This window comes from Caretta caretta, chromosome 17 (assembly GCF_965140235.1).
Source record: "Caretta caretta isolate rCarCar2 chromosome 17, rCarCar1.hap1, whole genome shotgun sequence".
NCBI lineage: Eukaryota > Metazoa > Chordata > Testudines > Cheloniidae > Caretta > Caretta caretta.
Window position 1 is genome coordinate 18,169,555 of NC_134222.1, and position 15,792 is coordinate 18,185,346.

The 15,792-nt window shown below is 46.2% G+C and overlaps 1 protein-coding gene across 4 annotated transcripts in view; it reads left to right on the plus strand.

Annotated features, from left to right (window-relative positions):
• Window positions 1-15,717, plus strand: part of DHX33 (DEAH-box helicase 33) — a 28,775-nt gene extending 13,058 nt beyond the window's left edge. For all 4 annotated transcript variants that reach the window (XM_048823715.2, XM_048823713.2, XM_048823712.2 and 1 more), the window contains 10 exons: window positions 1,537-1,764; window positions 2,575-2,745; window positions 3,997-4,182; window positions 5,402-5,513; window positions 6,262-6,421; window positions 7,354-7,442; window positions 8,041-8,168; window positions 10,370-10,573; window positions 11,409-11,495; window positions 12,159-15,717. In XM_048823715.2, the coding sequence (XP_048679672.2) occupies window positions 1,606-1,764; window positions 2,575-2,745; window positions 3,997-4,182; window positions 5,402-5,513; window positions 6,262-6,421; window positions 7,354-7,442; window positions 8,041-8,168; window positions 10,370-10,573; window positions 11,409-11,495; window positions 12,159-12,467 (1,605 nt within the window). In that variant the 5' untranslated portion in view covers window positions 1,537-1,605 and the 3' untranslated portion in view covers window positions 12,468-15,717. The remainder of the gene's footprint in view (window positions 1-1,536; window positions 1,765-2,574; window positions 2,746-3,996; window positions 4,183-5,401; window positions 5,514-6,261; window positions 6,422-7,353; window positions 7,443-8,040; window positions 8,169-10,369; window positions 10,574-11,408; window positions 11,496-12,158) is intronic.
• The last annotated feature ends 75 nt before the right edge of the window (window positions 15,718-15,792 follow it).

Here is a 15,792-nt window from a genome sequence, read left to right on the forward strand (position 1 = left end):
TAAGGTGGCCTCAAATAAAGCGGTTGAGATGCATGGTCGTGTTGGGTAGGTGAGGACAGCAGGTGGTCAGAGCAGTTGCATGGATCCTAGAACCACAAGGGATAAAGTGCTGTCTACATTTAATAGGATACAATAATAAAAACACTGTCTCCTGTATCCAGCCAAGTGGCTGAGCCATTGCGTGGCTTTTCTCTCGCCAGGTAGGGGCCAGCTATGTTGCTTTTATTTAAAAAGATGCTGGCTAATGAATAAAAAATCAGCTTGCCATATCCCCCCTGTTCCAGCACTGATTATAGGTGATAGCAACAAGCTAGGGCATGCGCAGAGCTGTGACTCTTGGGAACTTGCTGCAGTTGCTATGAGGGAGAATGGAAAAATATATATACAAGATCGGCCCTTTAACGAAGTGTTTCAGGAATAGGCAGTGGCTTCCAGCAAGGATGGTAGTGTCTTTTGTTTACTGAACGTTTAAACATGCACAGAAGTGTATTCACGGCCTTTTCGGTATTCTGAGGGCCAAATGTTGGGGTTTTGGGTGGCTTTTTAGAACTGATCAAATCCTTTTGGTTTCTCTCATAGGATGCACTTAGGGTTGGAGTGTATCATCTTGTTCGGTATTTTAAAAATTAAGTCTGCATCTAAATGGATTATTCCTCTCTCCTCCCACCCTCTCCACAACTTTGTTTTAAAGCACAGCTTGGCTTTTGTTGCTGCTGCCTTTTTCCAGTTACAACCCATCTTGTTAGGGAGCATGTGACCCTTTGCTTTTTGCATGGGTGACAGAGAAGCCCTGCACAAACCTGGCAGCCTTTACCCTTCCTAGGACTAGGCACCTCTGCAATATGCTCTCCTGCCTTTGGGTATGAGGGCTCCAAACTGCTAATTCACTGTTAATTTGAGAGTAGCCGTTTATAATAATCTACATGTAGCCCTTTGGATGAGGTGTTCCTGGACAGGAAAATCATTGTGCATGGTGTCTGCCAGAGCCTCTGCATCAGCTGCATCTGCTGTGTCCTCTAGAACTGGTTTTAGTTTGGGTTAGGCTCATGACACCTGTGATATGTACAAATGGCCACATCCAGCACTTAATCCATGGTGAAACTGGAGTTGATGTTGATGGGAGTTGTGCATGTAAATTGTGGGCAGTGTATGACCTTCACTTGACTTTAATTTCTTGTGATCCAGTTCACTGGCTTCTGGGAAAGGGGGTTATATCTTGTGTGTTTATTAAATTTTACAGTGAATTCCTCAGGTTTTTTTCGGGGTGAACTTCCTCCGTCAGTGCCAGAAAATAGTGATTATGCTAAGATTTTGGCAGCTCTCTTTGGGGTAGGTTAGAATCTTGGGGCCTGTGACCCACAGAATGTAAATACATGCAGCCTCCTTAAATTGCACTTGCAGTTCTAACTGGATATGGGTGAAGGGATGCCTGTAAGGATAGTCTGGATGCTTTGGGATCCTTTAGTGTGAATCACAGCTGTTATAAATATACGTGATTTGGTGTCTGTGCCTTGTCCTGCATGACTGTTTCCTTAGGTCGGCTACACAGTGCGCTTTGAAGATTTCACCTCAGAAGAGACGCGAATCAAGTTCCTAACGGATGGGATGCTTCTCCGCGAAGCCATTGGCGATCCCCTGCTGCGCAAATACAGTGTCGTCCTTCTAGACGAAGCTCACGAGAGGACAATACACACAGATGTGCTCTTTGGGGTGGTGAAAGCAGCGCTAAAGAAACGGAAGGATTTGGGCAAATTCCCCCTCAAAGTGAGTGCAGATTCTCCACCTGGCCCCCAAGCAGAATGCAATATGTTGGTGGAGAGTGGGGGTTCTTCCACGCCTCTAAGGGCAGTTCTACACTGAAATGGTTAGCTTCAGTTAGATACACTCCAGTTAGTGCACTAGAGAGGGCCTAGCTCCAGTAACTTCAGAAGAACACTGGAGTGACGCAGAGTGATTTGGTTAGCAACAGAGTAATTGGATTTGCTGCTGATGTGTTCTGCTTCCAGCTGCTGCATCCCCGCTGCATTACTAGCTGCAGCTTCAACAGCACTCGAGTGTCAGCCCACCCCCACCAGCTAGTTTAAAGCATCACTTAATGTGAGCTAGAGATTTTTTTGTGTGTGGACAGGAGTTGAGTTTGGAGTAACACACAAGCTAACTGTGCTATGAAGACCCACCCTAAGGGTGGGGTCCTCGGCATGTTTGACTTTTCTAGCTTGAACACATTCCCTTTCTTGAAAGCCATCTCTTAAGTCTGAATGTTCTAACCAGGCATAGTTGTTTTTAGTAAATGTCTGGAAACCTTTAAGCTCACTTCTCCACTCACTCTGTAGCGTATGGGGCGATACGTGTATAACACATGTTGGGGTGTCACATAGTGGGAGTGGATGGCTGTAGACATGAAGGCCCGGAAGAAAAAAACGTAGCTCTCTTCTGCACTAAATGCCTTTCTAACCTTTTGCTGGTTTGGGTGTTCATCCTAGCAGTCTAAGGAGGCTGGGTTTTGTAGGCCTGTTGGCAAACGTCTCACACTTGAGTCCCATTGATAGCACCTGCCTTGCTCCCATTTTGTAGGTGGTGATCATGTCAGCTACTATGGATGTAGACCAGTTCTCTCAGTACTTCAACGGAGCCCCAGTCCTCTATCTAGAAGGTCGGCAACATCCAATCCAGATCTTTTACACCAAACAGCCTCAGAGTGATTACCTCCAAGCAGCTCTGGTGTCGGTCTTCCAAATCCATCAGGTACCATGGGTGTGTTGGGAGCAAGCATTGCTCCTGCGATGCGATGGATATTTCATCTGTTACCGTTCTGCCTGTTCAGATCCAAGTGCTAGTTTCCCTGTCATGCTACAAGCATTGAGGATTCTTTTAGTGTCACCCCTGAAGTCTGAATGAGCTATATTAATGTAAGACTTTGGCTAGATTCATGATCTCAAATATCCCATGGCCTGAAATTGCAGCTTGTATAGTTAGTAAAACTCTGAGATTGTTCTGTATGCTGTTGCATTCTCATCTCTAGCTTTCATACTTCACTGTGGGCCAGCTGGCCCTATATTCTTAAAATCTGCTTCTCGGGTAGATGATGCTGATGGTGTGACTGAGTTAGATGAGGGCTCCCGTTACTGAAAATATTGCACTCTAGGGAATAATTTATTTGCACCCCATTACTTACAGAATTGTGGAATCCACAAAGAGCACCAAAATGAAAAAATGCCAATCTTCGATTACCATTAAGATCGCCTCCCTAATGTAGTTGCTAAGATAAACTATAGAGAAAATGGAAATCTAATGAATTAAAAGCTCATCAATACTTTATGACTAGCACTAAGTGTTTCAACGAGAAACTGCCAAATGGTTAGTCCTGAGTTTTTGAAGGAGGTGCCTGTGGTGCCCGTCTTTGGAAATATATCCAGCGTGTCTCCTCTGCATTGGAGCACACAGTGACACGGTGCTTTTGGAGCTGTATGTATTCAATGGCTTTTAAGGAGAGTGATTGGTGGAAAGCTGTTAAATAAACCAGTAATGTCCTGGCTCTGCCGCTATGAAAATACTTACTGTTGCTGTGTTTGTAGGAATTGAACTCTAGTCTGGAGATGAAAGGAGACTGCTAAGGAAAATATGCAGCCTCGCTTTCCTAACTATTCTTCTTCGGGTTTTCATGTGATTTCTGGCCAGCTGTACTGGAAAGTTGCTGAACAAAGTAGAAACATCTGTTTCTCTAGGGTTTTTTTTTTTTCCCCATCTTGGTGACAAACTGAGTCCTACAAAGTGCTGAGCCCCCTTCCTGCTCAGTGAATCCAGTGGGAGCTGGGGGTGCTCAGCACCTTGCTCCGTATGCACACATTCAGCTTTGCTCCCCAGCTGCTCCATCTCTTCTGCTGTTGCTAGGAGAGCTCAGAAGATTTGCTGCCACTGATAACTGCTGTTTTATTTCTGCTTGAGTCTTCTTCCCCCCACTAGCTTACACTCGTTTCTAATTCCCCAACCCCCAAGGAAGCACCTTCTTCTCAGGACATCCTAGTGTTTCTAACTGGTCAGGAAGAGATCGAAGCGATGACCAAAACTTGCCGAGACATCGCCAAGCACCTTCCCGATGGCTGCTCCCAGATGGTGGTGATGCCCCTCTATGCTTCGCTGCCATACTCGCAGCAGCTCCGAGTCTTTCAGGCCGCACCAAAGGTAAACCAGGCTGGGGGACACCTGGGGGAGCTGATGCATCCACATCACTGTCTGTTTCCCTGCACAGGTGCCCAGGAAGGGCTGCACGTCTCGTGGGTTAAAAGCAATCCTCATTTATAACCATGGCTGACTACTGCCTGGAGACAGGAGGGTACATGTTTTCAGTGCGATATGTGGGGTGTCACCTCTATGAGTAAAAAGAAAAGGAGTACTTGTGGCACCTTAGAGACTAACCAATTTATTTGAGCATGAGCTTTCGTGAGCTACAGCTCACTTCAAATAAATTGGTTAGTCTCTAAGGTGCCACAAGTACTCCTTTTCTTTTTGCGAATACAGACTAACACGGCTGTTCCTCTGAAACCTCTATGAGTCTCTCCTCAACATTAGTACCAGTAGAGGAATAATTGCCCTGGATACAGAAAAGGTAGCGGAATGAGGGCCCAAAGGCTTGGTAATGAGATGCAGAGCTTTTGGAATGTGCTCTGTAAGGATCCTTGTGGACTAAGAGCCTCGTCACAGAAAGCACCATTCCAGGTGGCCAGCCTCACTGGGCAGTCTCCAGGTCATACTGAAATTCCAAGAAGATTAATCTCGAGGGCGTAGCAGACTTGGCAGCGCTGCGTGTATGTGCACAGAGGAACTTACATTGCTTCAGCCTGTGGTGTTCCTAGTCAGTGGATAAATAGGAACTCAGGTCGTCAGGGATCCTAATCTCATGCCTTGCACCATAAGCAAAACTAAAAAGGTTTAAAGGCTACACTGCAAACAGCCTTTTGGGGGTCTTGTATTTGATTTGACTAATTGTTTTTGATTGCAACGTTCCTTTCTTTTAGAAATCTGCCCAGTAGCTAGAGTTTTAATTTCACCATACAAGCTGGTCATACTGACACAGTACTCTAACGTGTAACCAAGTCAAAGCACATCAATATGGATGTGTGAATCTTGGGACACTGAGGTGGGAAAGTGGGAGCTGGGTCTCCTGCAAGTGTGCCCTACTGGATACAGCCCTGGACTGGCACTTGGGAGATCCTGAGTTCTATTCCTGACTCTGTCACTGGCCTGCTGGGTGACCTTGGGCAAAGTCACCGCTGCCTCAGTTTCCCCATCTGTAAAATGGGGATAATGATACTGACCTCCTTTGTAAAGCTCTTTGAGATGTACTGCTGCAAAGCATTAGATAAGAGCTAGATGGTATTCTTTTGTTTGCTCTTCCTCCTAGGGCTATCGCAAAGTGATCCTTTCAACCAACATTGCGGAAACCTCCATCACCATTGCAGGAATAAAATACGTTGTGGACACAGGCATGGTTAAAGCAAAGAAGTTCAGCCCTGGTGAGGAGTTGAGATGAGTGACATGGAAATAATTTTTAATTCTTGATAAGTACGTTGAGGCACTAAACCCTGGCAGCAGCTGATTTAAAATACCCCTCTGCCCCAGTCTCTAACACATCGAATTTCAGGCGTTTTTTGTGTGTGTGTGTTTGTGTTCTTCCCATCAGCTGAATGTGCTTTCTTCCCCAGTGCTCATCTGATCCTGGGATAAGGTGTATACAGGGCTATCGATTTGTGGGGAGAGTCAGCTAAGTGTGGAATTCTACCGGGCCTCCCGGGGTATGTCTACACCACAGTTAAAAACCGGTGGCTGGCCCCTGCCAGCTGACTCGGGCTGCTGGGCTGTTTATTGCAGTGTAAATGTCTGGGTAACGTGGAAGGGTCCCAGAGTTCAGGCTGCAGCCTGAGCCAGAACATCTACACCCTAAATAGCCTCTTAGCCCGAGTCAGTTGGTATGGGCCAGCGGTGGGTGTTTATGTGCAGTGTAAACATACCCCTGCAGCTGTGAAATGTCACCAAGTGGATGCAGCACCATGTAGCTGTCTTCAGGTCTTGTATGCTAAGCAAGAATAGGCCTGGTTAGTGTTTTGATGAGAGACTGCCTTTAAGTGGTATTGTTTCAGTCGATGGTGCTCTCTTTCTTCCCCCAGGATCAGTACTCAGCCACTGTGTGAATTTGCACTAGCTGCATTTCCAAAGCCCCGCATGTGTGAATATTCACTAATGTGGACTCTTTTCCTTTCCCAGAGAGTGGACTGGAGGTGTTGGCTGTGCAACGGGTGTCAAAGGCCCAGGCATGGCAGCGAACAGGGCGAGCGGGACGAGAGGATAGTGGAATCTGTTACCGGCTCTACACAGAGGATGAGTTTCAGAAGTTTGATAAAATGACGATACCTGAGATACAGAGGTGAGAACAGAATCCACTTCCCCTAACACACAGCCTTGCCCTCCCTTAGCCAGACCTTGTTACATAGCCGGAATCTGTGACTCTGATGGCAGGCCTGTGAGCACTGTGAATGGATATGGAGCCCCATGAACAGCCTTGGCTGAGGAAGGGCATTCAGAGCCTGGGACAGAACTGTGTCTCTCCTGGCTTCCTGTTGTGGTTAATTCTGTTTTCACAGCTTGGGTGTGTTTTGGGGCCCCGGGGGGGAAGGGGCCTGGAGCTGTCAGAGCTCAGGCTTTTGCTCTATCTCCACCAGCAGCCCCATTACCAGGAGGAAAGTGTCAGAAACAAGAAGAACAGGGTATTTTATTCCCCCTCCTCCATCAGTCTGGACTCATAGCTTTTTTTCCCCATCCCTTTTAAGTTTGTACTCTCCCATCTCACGTGACATAACTGGCAGCAGGCTAATGAGGCTACAAGGGATAGCTGAAGCGACGGGTTTACCCGTTGTGTCCTTGCCCAGCCCTCAGAGAGGGGGTCCAGCGGGATCTCAGAATCCAAGAAGTTCTGTGCCAAATACCATCAGCTGAGGGTGAGGTTCTGGGGAGCATCCAGCTTCCACCTTGGTCATTGCTCTTTGATCTCCACCCTTTGTATTATACTCCTTTCCCTTATTATGCTTCTCCCCATTCCTGACAAAAATGAGTGTGTAAAGGTCCCACTGCTGCTGTTGCTGCTCGTTCCTCATCTCTGCTGTGTGACTGGAGGTGCTGCTGGAAGAAGTAGCCACTCTGCAGGAGTGCTGAGGCCAGGGGAGAGTGGAGGCCACTCTTGGGCTGGTCTTCCTCAGTGTGCAGGATTTCAGAGGTGTTAGTCGGGCAGGTCTGCCTGACTCGCCTCAACGGAGGCAGGTGATTGAGGTTGTTCTTATTTTTTTTTCTCTCCCTTTGCAGGTGTAACCTGGCCAGTGTGATGCTACAGCTCCTGGCTCTGAGAATTCCCAACGTTCTCACCTTCGATTTTATGTCCAAACCCTCCCCAGGTAAGTGGGTGTGAAGGCAGCATTGGAAGGAATGGGTAACAGGTCACTGAGAATTTGTCTGAAAATAAAATTTTTGGCTGAACCAATAATGGAGAGTGGGGGGGAGTCTGTACCATAAGGAGCGTAACACTTCCTGTATTGTTGCAACCTCCCCCGTTGGGGCTAGCTGACAAGTGAACTAATCGAAATCTTCTGCCATCTGGGTGGACCGGATTCCGTGGCTGTGAAAGCAGGTGTACTGGTGGCAGGAGCTGGGGAATTCAACTTCTCAACAGAGTGAGGAGCAGCATGGGATAAAAGTAGGCTGGAGGTGCAAAGAATCTGAAGAAATCTTGGGGGGAGGCTTCTAGAGAAGGAGAGTAGCCTGCAGGGGCTTGGCATGGCAACCTTGGCTTTGCTTCTATTTAAAATATAATTTGTGAGTGTTATGTCACTGGAATGTGCCTGGTGGACAGCCCCGGAGGTTCGAGCAGTTTAATCATAACAGGCACAGCGTTGTCCTTCACTCTGACCCGGAGACACTGCCTCTGAGTCCTCCTCACCTCTGCTGATATTGCCAACAATGAAGCCAACTGGCTGTACCATTCTGTCTTGATAGATGCCATTCAGGCAGCCATTGAGCAACTGGATCTGCTGGGGGCTGTGGACCGGAAGGAGGATCAGGTTACTCTGACTCCACTGGGAAGGAAGATGGCAGCATTTCCTCTGGAGCCCAAATTCTCTAAAGTACAAATGATAGGCAATAAGCTTTTTATTTTTATCTGGATATATTTTTCCATAGTTATCAGTCTCTTATTCTCAAGCTCCTTAAACGACTTTCTTTGGATTTGATAATGAGTTAAGAGGTTTGTTTTGACTGAATATCCCACATTTATCTCCTGATTCCATGTAGGATTTCCACATGAGGTGGAATGACAAAGGTGCTGTTACCATGATACATCCCTAAAAATACACGTTACTCCTGGGGGAATTCTGCGCTACTGCCAATGCGCAGAATTTATGTCCCCCGCAAATTTCTTTGCTTCTCTGCAGAAAAATGACTTTCTGACGGGAAAGCAAAGGGAAGCCACAAGAGTGGTCATGTGATTCTCCCCAGCAGCATGTTTTGGGTGCCCAAGGCAGCCGGCGGCAAAGTAAATCACTGTGGGGCGGAGGGTGGGCCTGGGGAAGAACCGGCTGGTGGCTCCTACCCTGTGCCGGGCTCAGTTGCTAGTCCCGGCTGGGCTGGGGAGGACAGGACTTTCTCTTCCCCTGCCTGTAGGAAGCTGTGTAACTGCTCTCCCCTACCCCCCACTTGCGCTTCTTGCACCCATCGCTCCTCAGCTGCAGGGGGAGGGATCCCTGTACAGGGAGCTACTCCCCCATCTGCCCAACTCACGTGCATCCAAACCTCCTCATTCCCAGACCCTCCTGCTGAGCCTCACCCCCCCCCCGCACCCAAACCCCGCCCGACGAGCCCCACTCCCCCTTTACCTAGATCACCCCAACGAGCCACCTGCACCTGGATCCCCAGCATCTGGACCCCTCCCCCCCACTGAGCTTCCCACACACAGACCCCACTGCCAAGCTCTATCCACCCCATACCCAGACCCGCCCTGCTGAGTCCCAACCACCTTCACCTGGACCCCCCTAACAGAGTCCCATTATTGTTGCATCCAGAACCCCACAACAAGCCCCTGTGCATCAAGCTCCACCCCACACCTGGATCCCTCTCTGAGCCGCTCGTACCCAGATTGCCCCATACAGAGCCCTCTCAACCCACACCTGGACCCCCCACACTAAGCCCCTCCACACGTGGATCCTGCCTTGCTGAGCCTGCTTGCTCGCACCTGGCATGGAGGGACAGGGCCCTGGGGTGTTTCTGGGGTTGGGTGCAGCCTCACTGCTGAGTCTGTGCCCTGTGGGGGAGCTGCACAGCGATCTCCCACCTCTGTGCAGCCAGCGGCCTCTGCTTCCATGCTGGAGCTTCCACATTTTTTTGACAAATACACTTTTCAGAATTTTGCAGAATTTGTAATTATTTGGCGCAGAATGCCCCTCAGGAGTAACATGTGAGGAGAATGAGTGCCTGATGGGGGCACTGATTCTGCAGTTTTTGCTGACCAGCAGCTCCTATTAATGTCCGTGAGCGCTGCTGCTATGCGGTAGATGTGGAACTTGGCCCTGAGTAGCTGCAGCCTTGCATGCGCTGAAAGTCCTAGTAGACTAGAGAGGCACAGTTTTCCTTTAGAGAAACTGTACTCGTTTGTCCCTGTCATATTCTGCTCATCTAGTGGATGCTTTATAATCCTGTTTACTTCAGCCATTTCCTCTGGTACTGAAGTGAGGCTCACTGGTTTGGAGTTCACCTTTAGTGCCTCTTGTTGATAGGTATGACATTTGTTCCCCTCCTTTCCTCTAGCACTAGTTGATTTTAATGAGGCAAGTTAGAGTTGAAACCAAAGTTTCCAAAAGAGCTGCCTTTGTCTTGCTTACAGATTTCGTATGGATGAGCACGTTATGTTGAAACTTCCTTAAAATAATCAGCTGTCCCCAGTAGTGTGCATGTATGTGTATATCTGTGTGCCTAAATAGCAGAAGTGTGTGATTCAAGGTTTGTGAGTAGTTTAGCTCATTCAGATGAGGACGACTTAAAGAATAATCCTTAATGATCACTATTACCAGTGCCTCCATGATACTGCATTGGCATGAGGATGGACAAGCTATGTCCCCTAGTGTGTCTCTTCCCTCTGTCTTCTGTGATTTTAAGAATAAACCAGAGTTCCCCTGTCTTTTATGTCTGATCCCATTGAGCCAGGAGTTAGTTTAACACAGAGAAGGTATCTTCTAAAGTTTACATTACTCACCAAGATTACTGTGCTGTTGAAATCTGCCAGCTTTCTAGCTGGTGAAACCCTTGAAAGCATCTCTTTCTCTGTGCTTTGCAGACTATCCTCATGTCCCCCAAGTTCCACTGCACGGAGGAGATCCTGACCATTGTGTCCCTGCTCTCGGTGGACAGCATCCTCTACAACCCCCCATCCCGGCGGGATGAAGTGCAGTCTGTCCGCAAAAAGTTCATTTCCAGTGAGGGGGATCACCTCACCCTGCTCAACGTATACAGAGCCTTTAAAAATGTCAGCGGCAGTAAGGTAGGTGGGGCTTGCGGCACACCAGCTTCTGGAGATGGTACAATAATTCGTCCGTTGGGATCTGACCTCTCTCCATGTATCTGCATTTCGCTTTGCATCTGAGTGCCTCCTAATCAATGTATTTATTCTCACTATGCTTCTGTGAGATGGGAAAGGGCTAACCTCCTTTTACAGGCTGAATAAGTGACTTCATGAAGGTCACACAGGAACTCTGCAGCAGAGCTGGGAACTGAACCCATCCTTCGAGTCCCAAGCTAGCACCTTAACCTCGAGGTCATCTTTCCTCCTTGTATTGTTCCAGTTGGGTAGGATTGTGTTTCAGCCTATCACCAGGAAATGCCTGGCAATGCTCTTCAGCATTTCAGAACTCATGACAAAGAGATCGGGCCTTTCTGCAAGTTTTGTAAGTGGGATTTGGATTTAATCCACAAATCAAACTCTCCAGTCTGATATCTAAATACGTAGAGTAGCAGCGTAGTAGTGTGCCTTTCCTCCTCAGGGCTCCCAGTGTGATTTACAAACTGGATGCTTCTAGGAATCACTTTCACCATCTCTGGGGAAGAAGCGCAGAAGCTGTTTCATGGCACGTGGCAAACCCACAGAACAATTTAGGACAGTGGGTGAGGAATGCTGTGTCTAATTGGAACTGTAGGAGGGAATTGTAGTTAGGTCAAGTGTTACTATCCATATTGTGAATCAGGCCAGAAGGGTAGCAGCGCTCTTTTGAATGGGTATGTGATTTAGGGATCCTGTTTTACATCTTATCCAAAAACAATGTCCCTAACATCCTCGATAAAGAAGTGAATTGTTCTAGCTTCCACTTGCTCTCCTGCAGGAATGGTGCAAAGAGAACTTTGTGAACAACAGGAACATGACGCTGGTGTCAGACGTCAGAGCTCAGCTCAGGGACATTTGCCTAAAGGTAACTAGTTGCTGTAAAATTCTTCAGTTGTCTTGTCACTGTTTTACTCCCCTCTACCCCCGAATGGCTTCCTTTTACCAGATCCTAGCAGAGGGAAACACTGTGCCTTCAGTTCCCGGTTTGAATATGGTAGGACTGAAACGAACTCCTCTAACGGGCAGCTTGGACCCATCTCTGGGCAGCGTCCTGCAAACTCACAACGGCAGCTGTCCAAGCTTGAATTGGAATTCCCATTCCTTTTGAGCTTTTGGTCGTACCATATTTGCTTTTCAAACGTGTGCATGCACAGTTATCGGAACGGATGCCAGAAAGCGATAGGTGATGTGGGCTTTTGTGTTGCGCTAGAAGCCACCTGATTCCAGTCTCACTCCCACCGTGAGACTCTTCCAGGCTTGTTTTATGAGATTTAATGTTAGTAGGAACAACGAGGAGTCTTTGTGGCACCTTAGAGACTAACAAATTTCTTTGGGCATAAGGTTTTGTGGGCTAGAACCCACTTCATCAGATGCATGGAGTGGAAAATACAGGAGCTGGTATAAATACATGAAAAGATGTGAATTGCCTTACCAAGTGTGAGGTTAGTAGGGTATCTGATCCTGAGCTGCAGGGCACAACACACAAGGGATTGCCATCTCTCTCGCTCTCTCTCTCGTTACTAACCAGCTATCATTACCGATGGAGTCCTCCCGATCGGACACGGGGAATATCCGCCGCTGCCTGGCTCACAGCCTCTTCATGAACACTGCAGAGTTGCAGCCGGATGGCACCTATGCCACCGTAGACTCCCACCAGCTGGTGGCAATCCATCCCTCCTCAGTCCTCTTCCACTGCAAGCCAGCCTGCGTAACGTACAACGAGCTGCTTCACACCAACAAGTGCTACATGAGGGACTTGTGCGTGGTGGATGCAGATTGGCTGTGTGATGCCGCACCCGACTACTTCCGCAGGAAGCTAAGAGCAGCCAAGAACTGACCCACCCTTGGTGCCACGGAGCTAACTGTGGGGGATTCCTAGGGTCACGGGATCAGATTTTTGTAACGAATGTACAGGAACAGTAGAGCTTTGCCTCGCCAATCCGGTAGGACTGTACAGGACATGGCTTCTCTGCAAGAGCCATACCTCATGCACTGTTGCTGCACTGGCTTAGAACAATCATCTTTTACGACAGTTAATAGATAAAAGGGGAACATTATACATGTATATAGTATGTTTGTGAATATATATATGTGTATATTTGGGGGTGGGGGTGATGGTCTTGGATTCCAATTTTTAAAACAGAGGTATAATGGGGTTGTGTATGAAGCAATGAGAGCCCCAAGGGGACTCTTCTGAGCAGACCTGGGATTTTTTGACAATTGCCCTTGTATCCTTCGCAGGTTTTATCGTCAGAAAGTTTTAAATCTCTATGTATAATTATATTAACAGGACAAAAATACCTTTTTTAAATGTACATTTTTCGGAGGGAGGTGCTAATGTATTTTACCTCATCGGACATCTTTCTGCCTGATGTCACTTTCACCACCTTGTTTGACCCATCTGAAAGCCAGTACAGAGTTATCTGAATAGACAGCTCTTCATCACCTGTGCCTGTTTGTTAGACAAACCTTGCGGGGCTGATAGAGGTGAAGTGCCACTAAGAGAGGATGATCAGTAACCCATATGGTCTGCTAGCAGAGAAACTGCCGGCATGTCTTTCAAATGCTTTGTTAGTTTCTCATTGCTGCATCACCAGCCTAGCTGTGTCTTTTTAAACAAAATTAGTCTCCATCATCCAGTTCGTTTTCATGTAGCTATGTAACGAACTGGGTGCCATGCAAGTAAAACACTTCTGCGGCTGCCCCCATATGGCCACACCAAAGTGCCAACAGTTAAATCTAAGGAGAGGATCAGCCACTGCAGAGCTCTTATAGGTAGTATGTATTGTTAAAGAAGTTGGGTAACATTTCCCCTATGAGTTGGATGTTTCTGCTACTTGGCAACGAGCTATCGTGAAATCTAAGTCTTGCTTGGGCAGGCATGACTAGTTATATTTTTCTAGCAATTTATAACTGTGTAATCCATAGAAGAGTCATAAAACCGCACATGGTAAAACAGATATTTACAACTGAGATGGTGAAAGAAGTATAAAGATCCCAGGCTCTTTACATGGCGGACGGTCTAACGAATCATCAATATCTTCCATACTTGCTTTTCAGCATTCCCACAAAGCACAGATCTTTAAAGAAATCTTTGCTTCTTACTTAGGAAGCCAATCAGACTGTTAACTGATGTTGAGTTTGGCAATGGTCTATTATGCATCTCCTCTCTCCAAATGCCACTTGACTTTATAACCAGCTGTCTTCTGAGTACAGTGTTTTCCTCTGCTTTGCTATTGAGACATTATTATTCCTCAGTATGTGCGTGAGTGTGGGGGGTTGAATTTGGACTGTTAACTTCTGTATATTGCCATCTGAAATTTTTGTGCCAGTCTTTGCCTGAAGAGATTTTCTTTGTTATGGCAGCCAAAGATTTCAAAGCAGAAACAAAGACTTTGTTCCAGACTGAACCCAGAACTCTGGCAGCAGAGAAATTGCCCTCCACCATGCCTGTCCCCACACACCTTTTGTTCATCCTTCCTTCCTTGGCCACGTTAAAACTTCCAAGTTCGCTGCTTGGAGATAGCAGATCACAATAAGTCTTATCCTTCGCAATAGCTCATCTGGTTATTTTGTGGCAAACTTTCCAGAAAAAAAATATGAAGATGTTATTTGCAGTCAGACTTCCTTCAAAAGCTCTTTAATCATCAGATATTTATTTCCCCCATTACAGTTTTACACCAGTATTTTTCTGCTTTTCTTGATTATTTTTGTCCTTCATTAGACATTTGTAGCATGTCAACATTGATTAGGATGCTACATCTGTCTTCGGTATTTTGGGCTTCATCCAGCATCATAGCATCTAGTGGCCAGATTCTACACTGAAGGAAAATGGCAATAAGAACCAATCTTATTTTTTAATCCTGTGTTTTATACAGGGACTAAGGCAGGTTCAGCCAGTCTAATTACTTGATTGTCCAAATATTACTTGCCCAGTAATGTCTTGAATGAGTGGAATGGACTGTTCTATTATGACTGAATGGGGACTTAGAAAAGTTGTAAGAATTTTTTAAATTATATCCTTATGAGTACTTCTAAAATAACTTCTCTGGGAGAGCAACTTCTAGTTTCAGCAGAAATCTCTTTGCACAGTTTGAGTTGTTCAGTTTTAGGATGAGATGAATTAAAACAGATTAGATTTCTAAAAGGGGAAGATGGGAAACTTTTATTAATGAATGTGATTAGTTAACATGAGCTGCTCTGGGATATCCCAGTTTGACTAAAATGGTGTAGTCTACTCTTGTATTTTTCAAACATCAATTTTACTTTTTATTTTAAAAGTTTCAATGGTGCTGCTCAGGGATAGAATCATATTGGAAAACCCATTAAACTTGTGAACAGATAAGCTGTTGACTTCACTGTGTGATCTACAGGGAGAAGTTATGCTTTCTATCTTGAACTTTTTTTTTCTGGTTAAATTCTTCACAATTACACAGTATGTTGCAATATGCCTTCTCGCCAGGCTACTATTATTCTGACTACCTTGGTCCTCACCAGTGAAATCTATGACAAATACCTCTCTTTAAAACCTGAATTACACTCCGAAGTATCTGCAAATCACTGGTTCCTAAGAGCAGCATTACTGTAAATAGGTGCACTCCATTTACACAGTATGCCTAGAATATCTTCCCCTCTGCTTCCAGGAATAGTGAAGTGTATCAATCTATTTCCAGACAGGGTGATACTGAATTTTTACAGGGGTCTAGAGAAAATGTATAAATGTATCCCTTGGTTGTGCCTCTCACTGTATCCTTGCTGGTAAGAAACATGCTGAGGGGCTGGGGGCAAAGTTGCCACCTTTCTATGTATGACCAGCTGCAATTCTGGATGGCATCTCAACAGTATGCTGCTACTTCAGTTGTTGTAACTCGTACAAACCGCAGGGAATTATCAAGCACTGTATATAATTATTCCTGTGTTTATACAGAAACTCTGCATCTGTAGGGGAAAGTGGAATAAAAGCACACTTTATTTGGACAGCCTATTAACAATATGTTTGGGGATTGGGTGGGGGATGGGAGATCCATTCAGAAATAACTAATTTGTACATTTGACTTTCCCATAATAAAGAGATGGCTAAACTCCAAGTTCAAGAAGCTGTTGTCTTATGTTCTATACATAGCTTCCTCACTTCAAAGCCTGAGCTAAGTGGCTATTAAAAG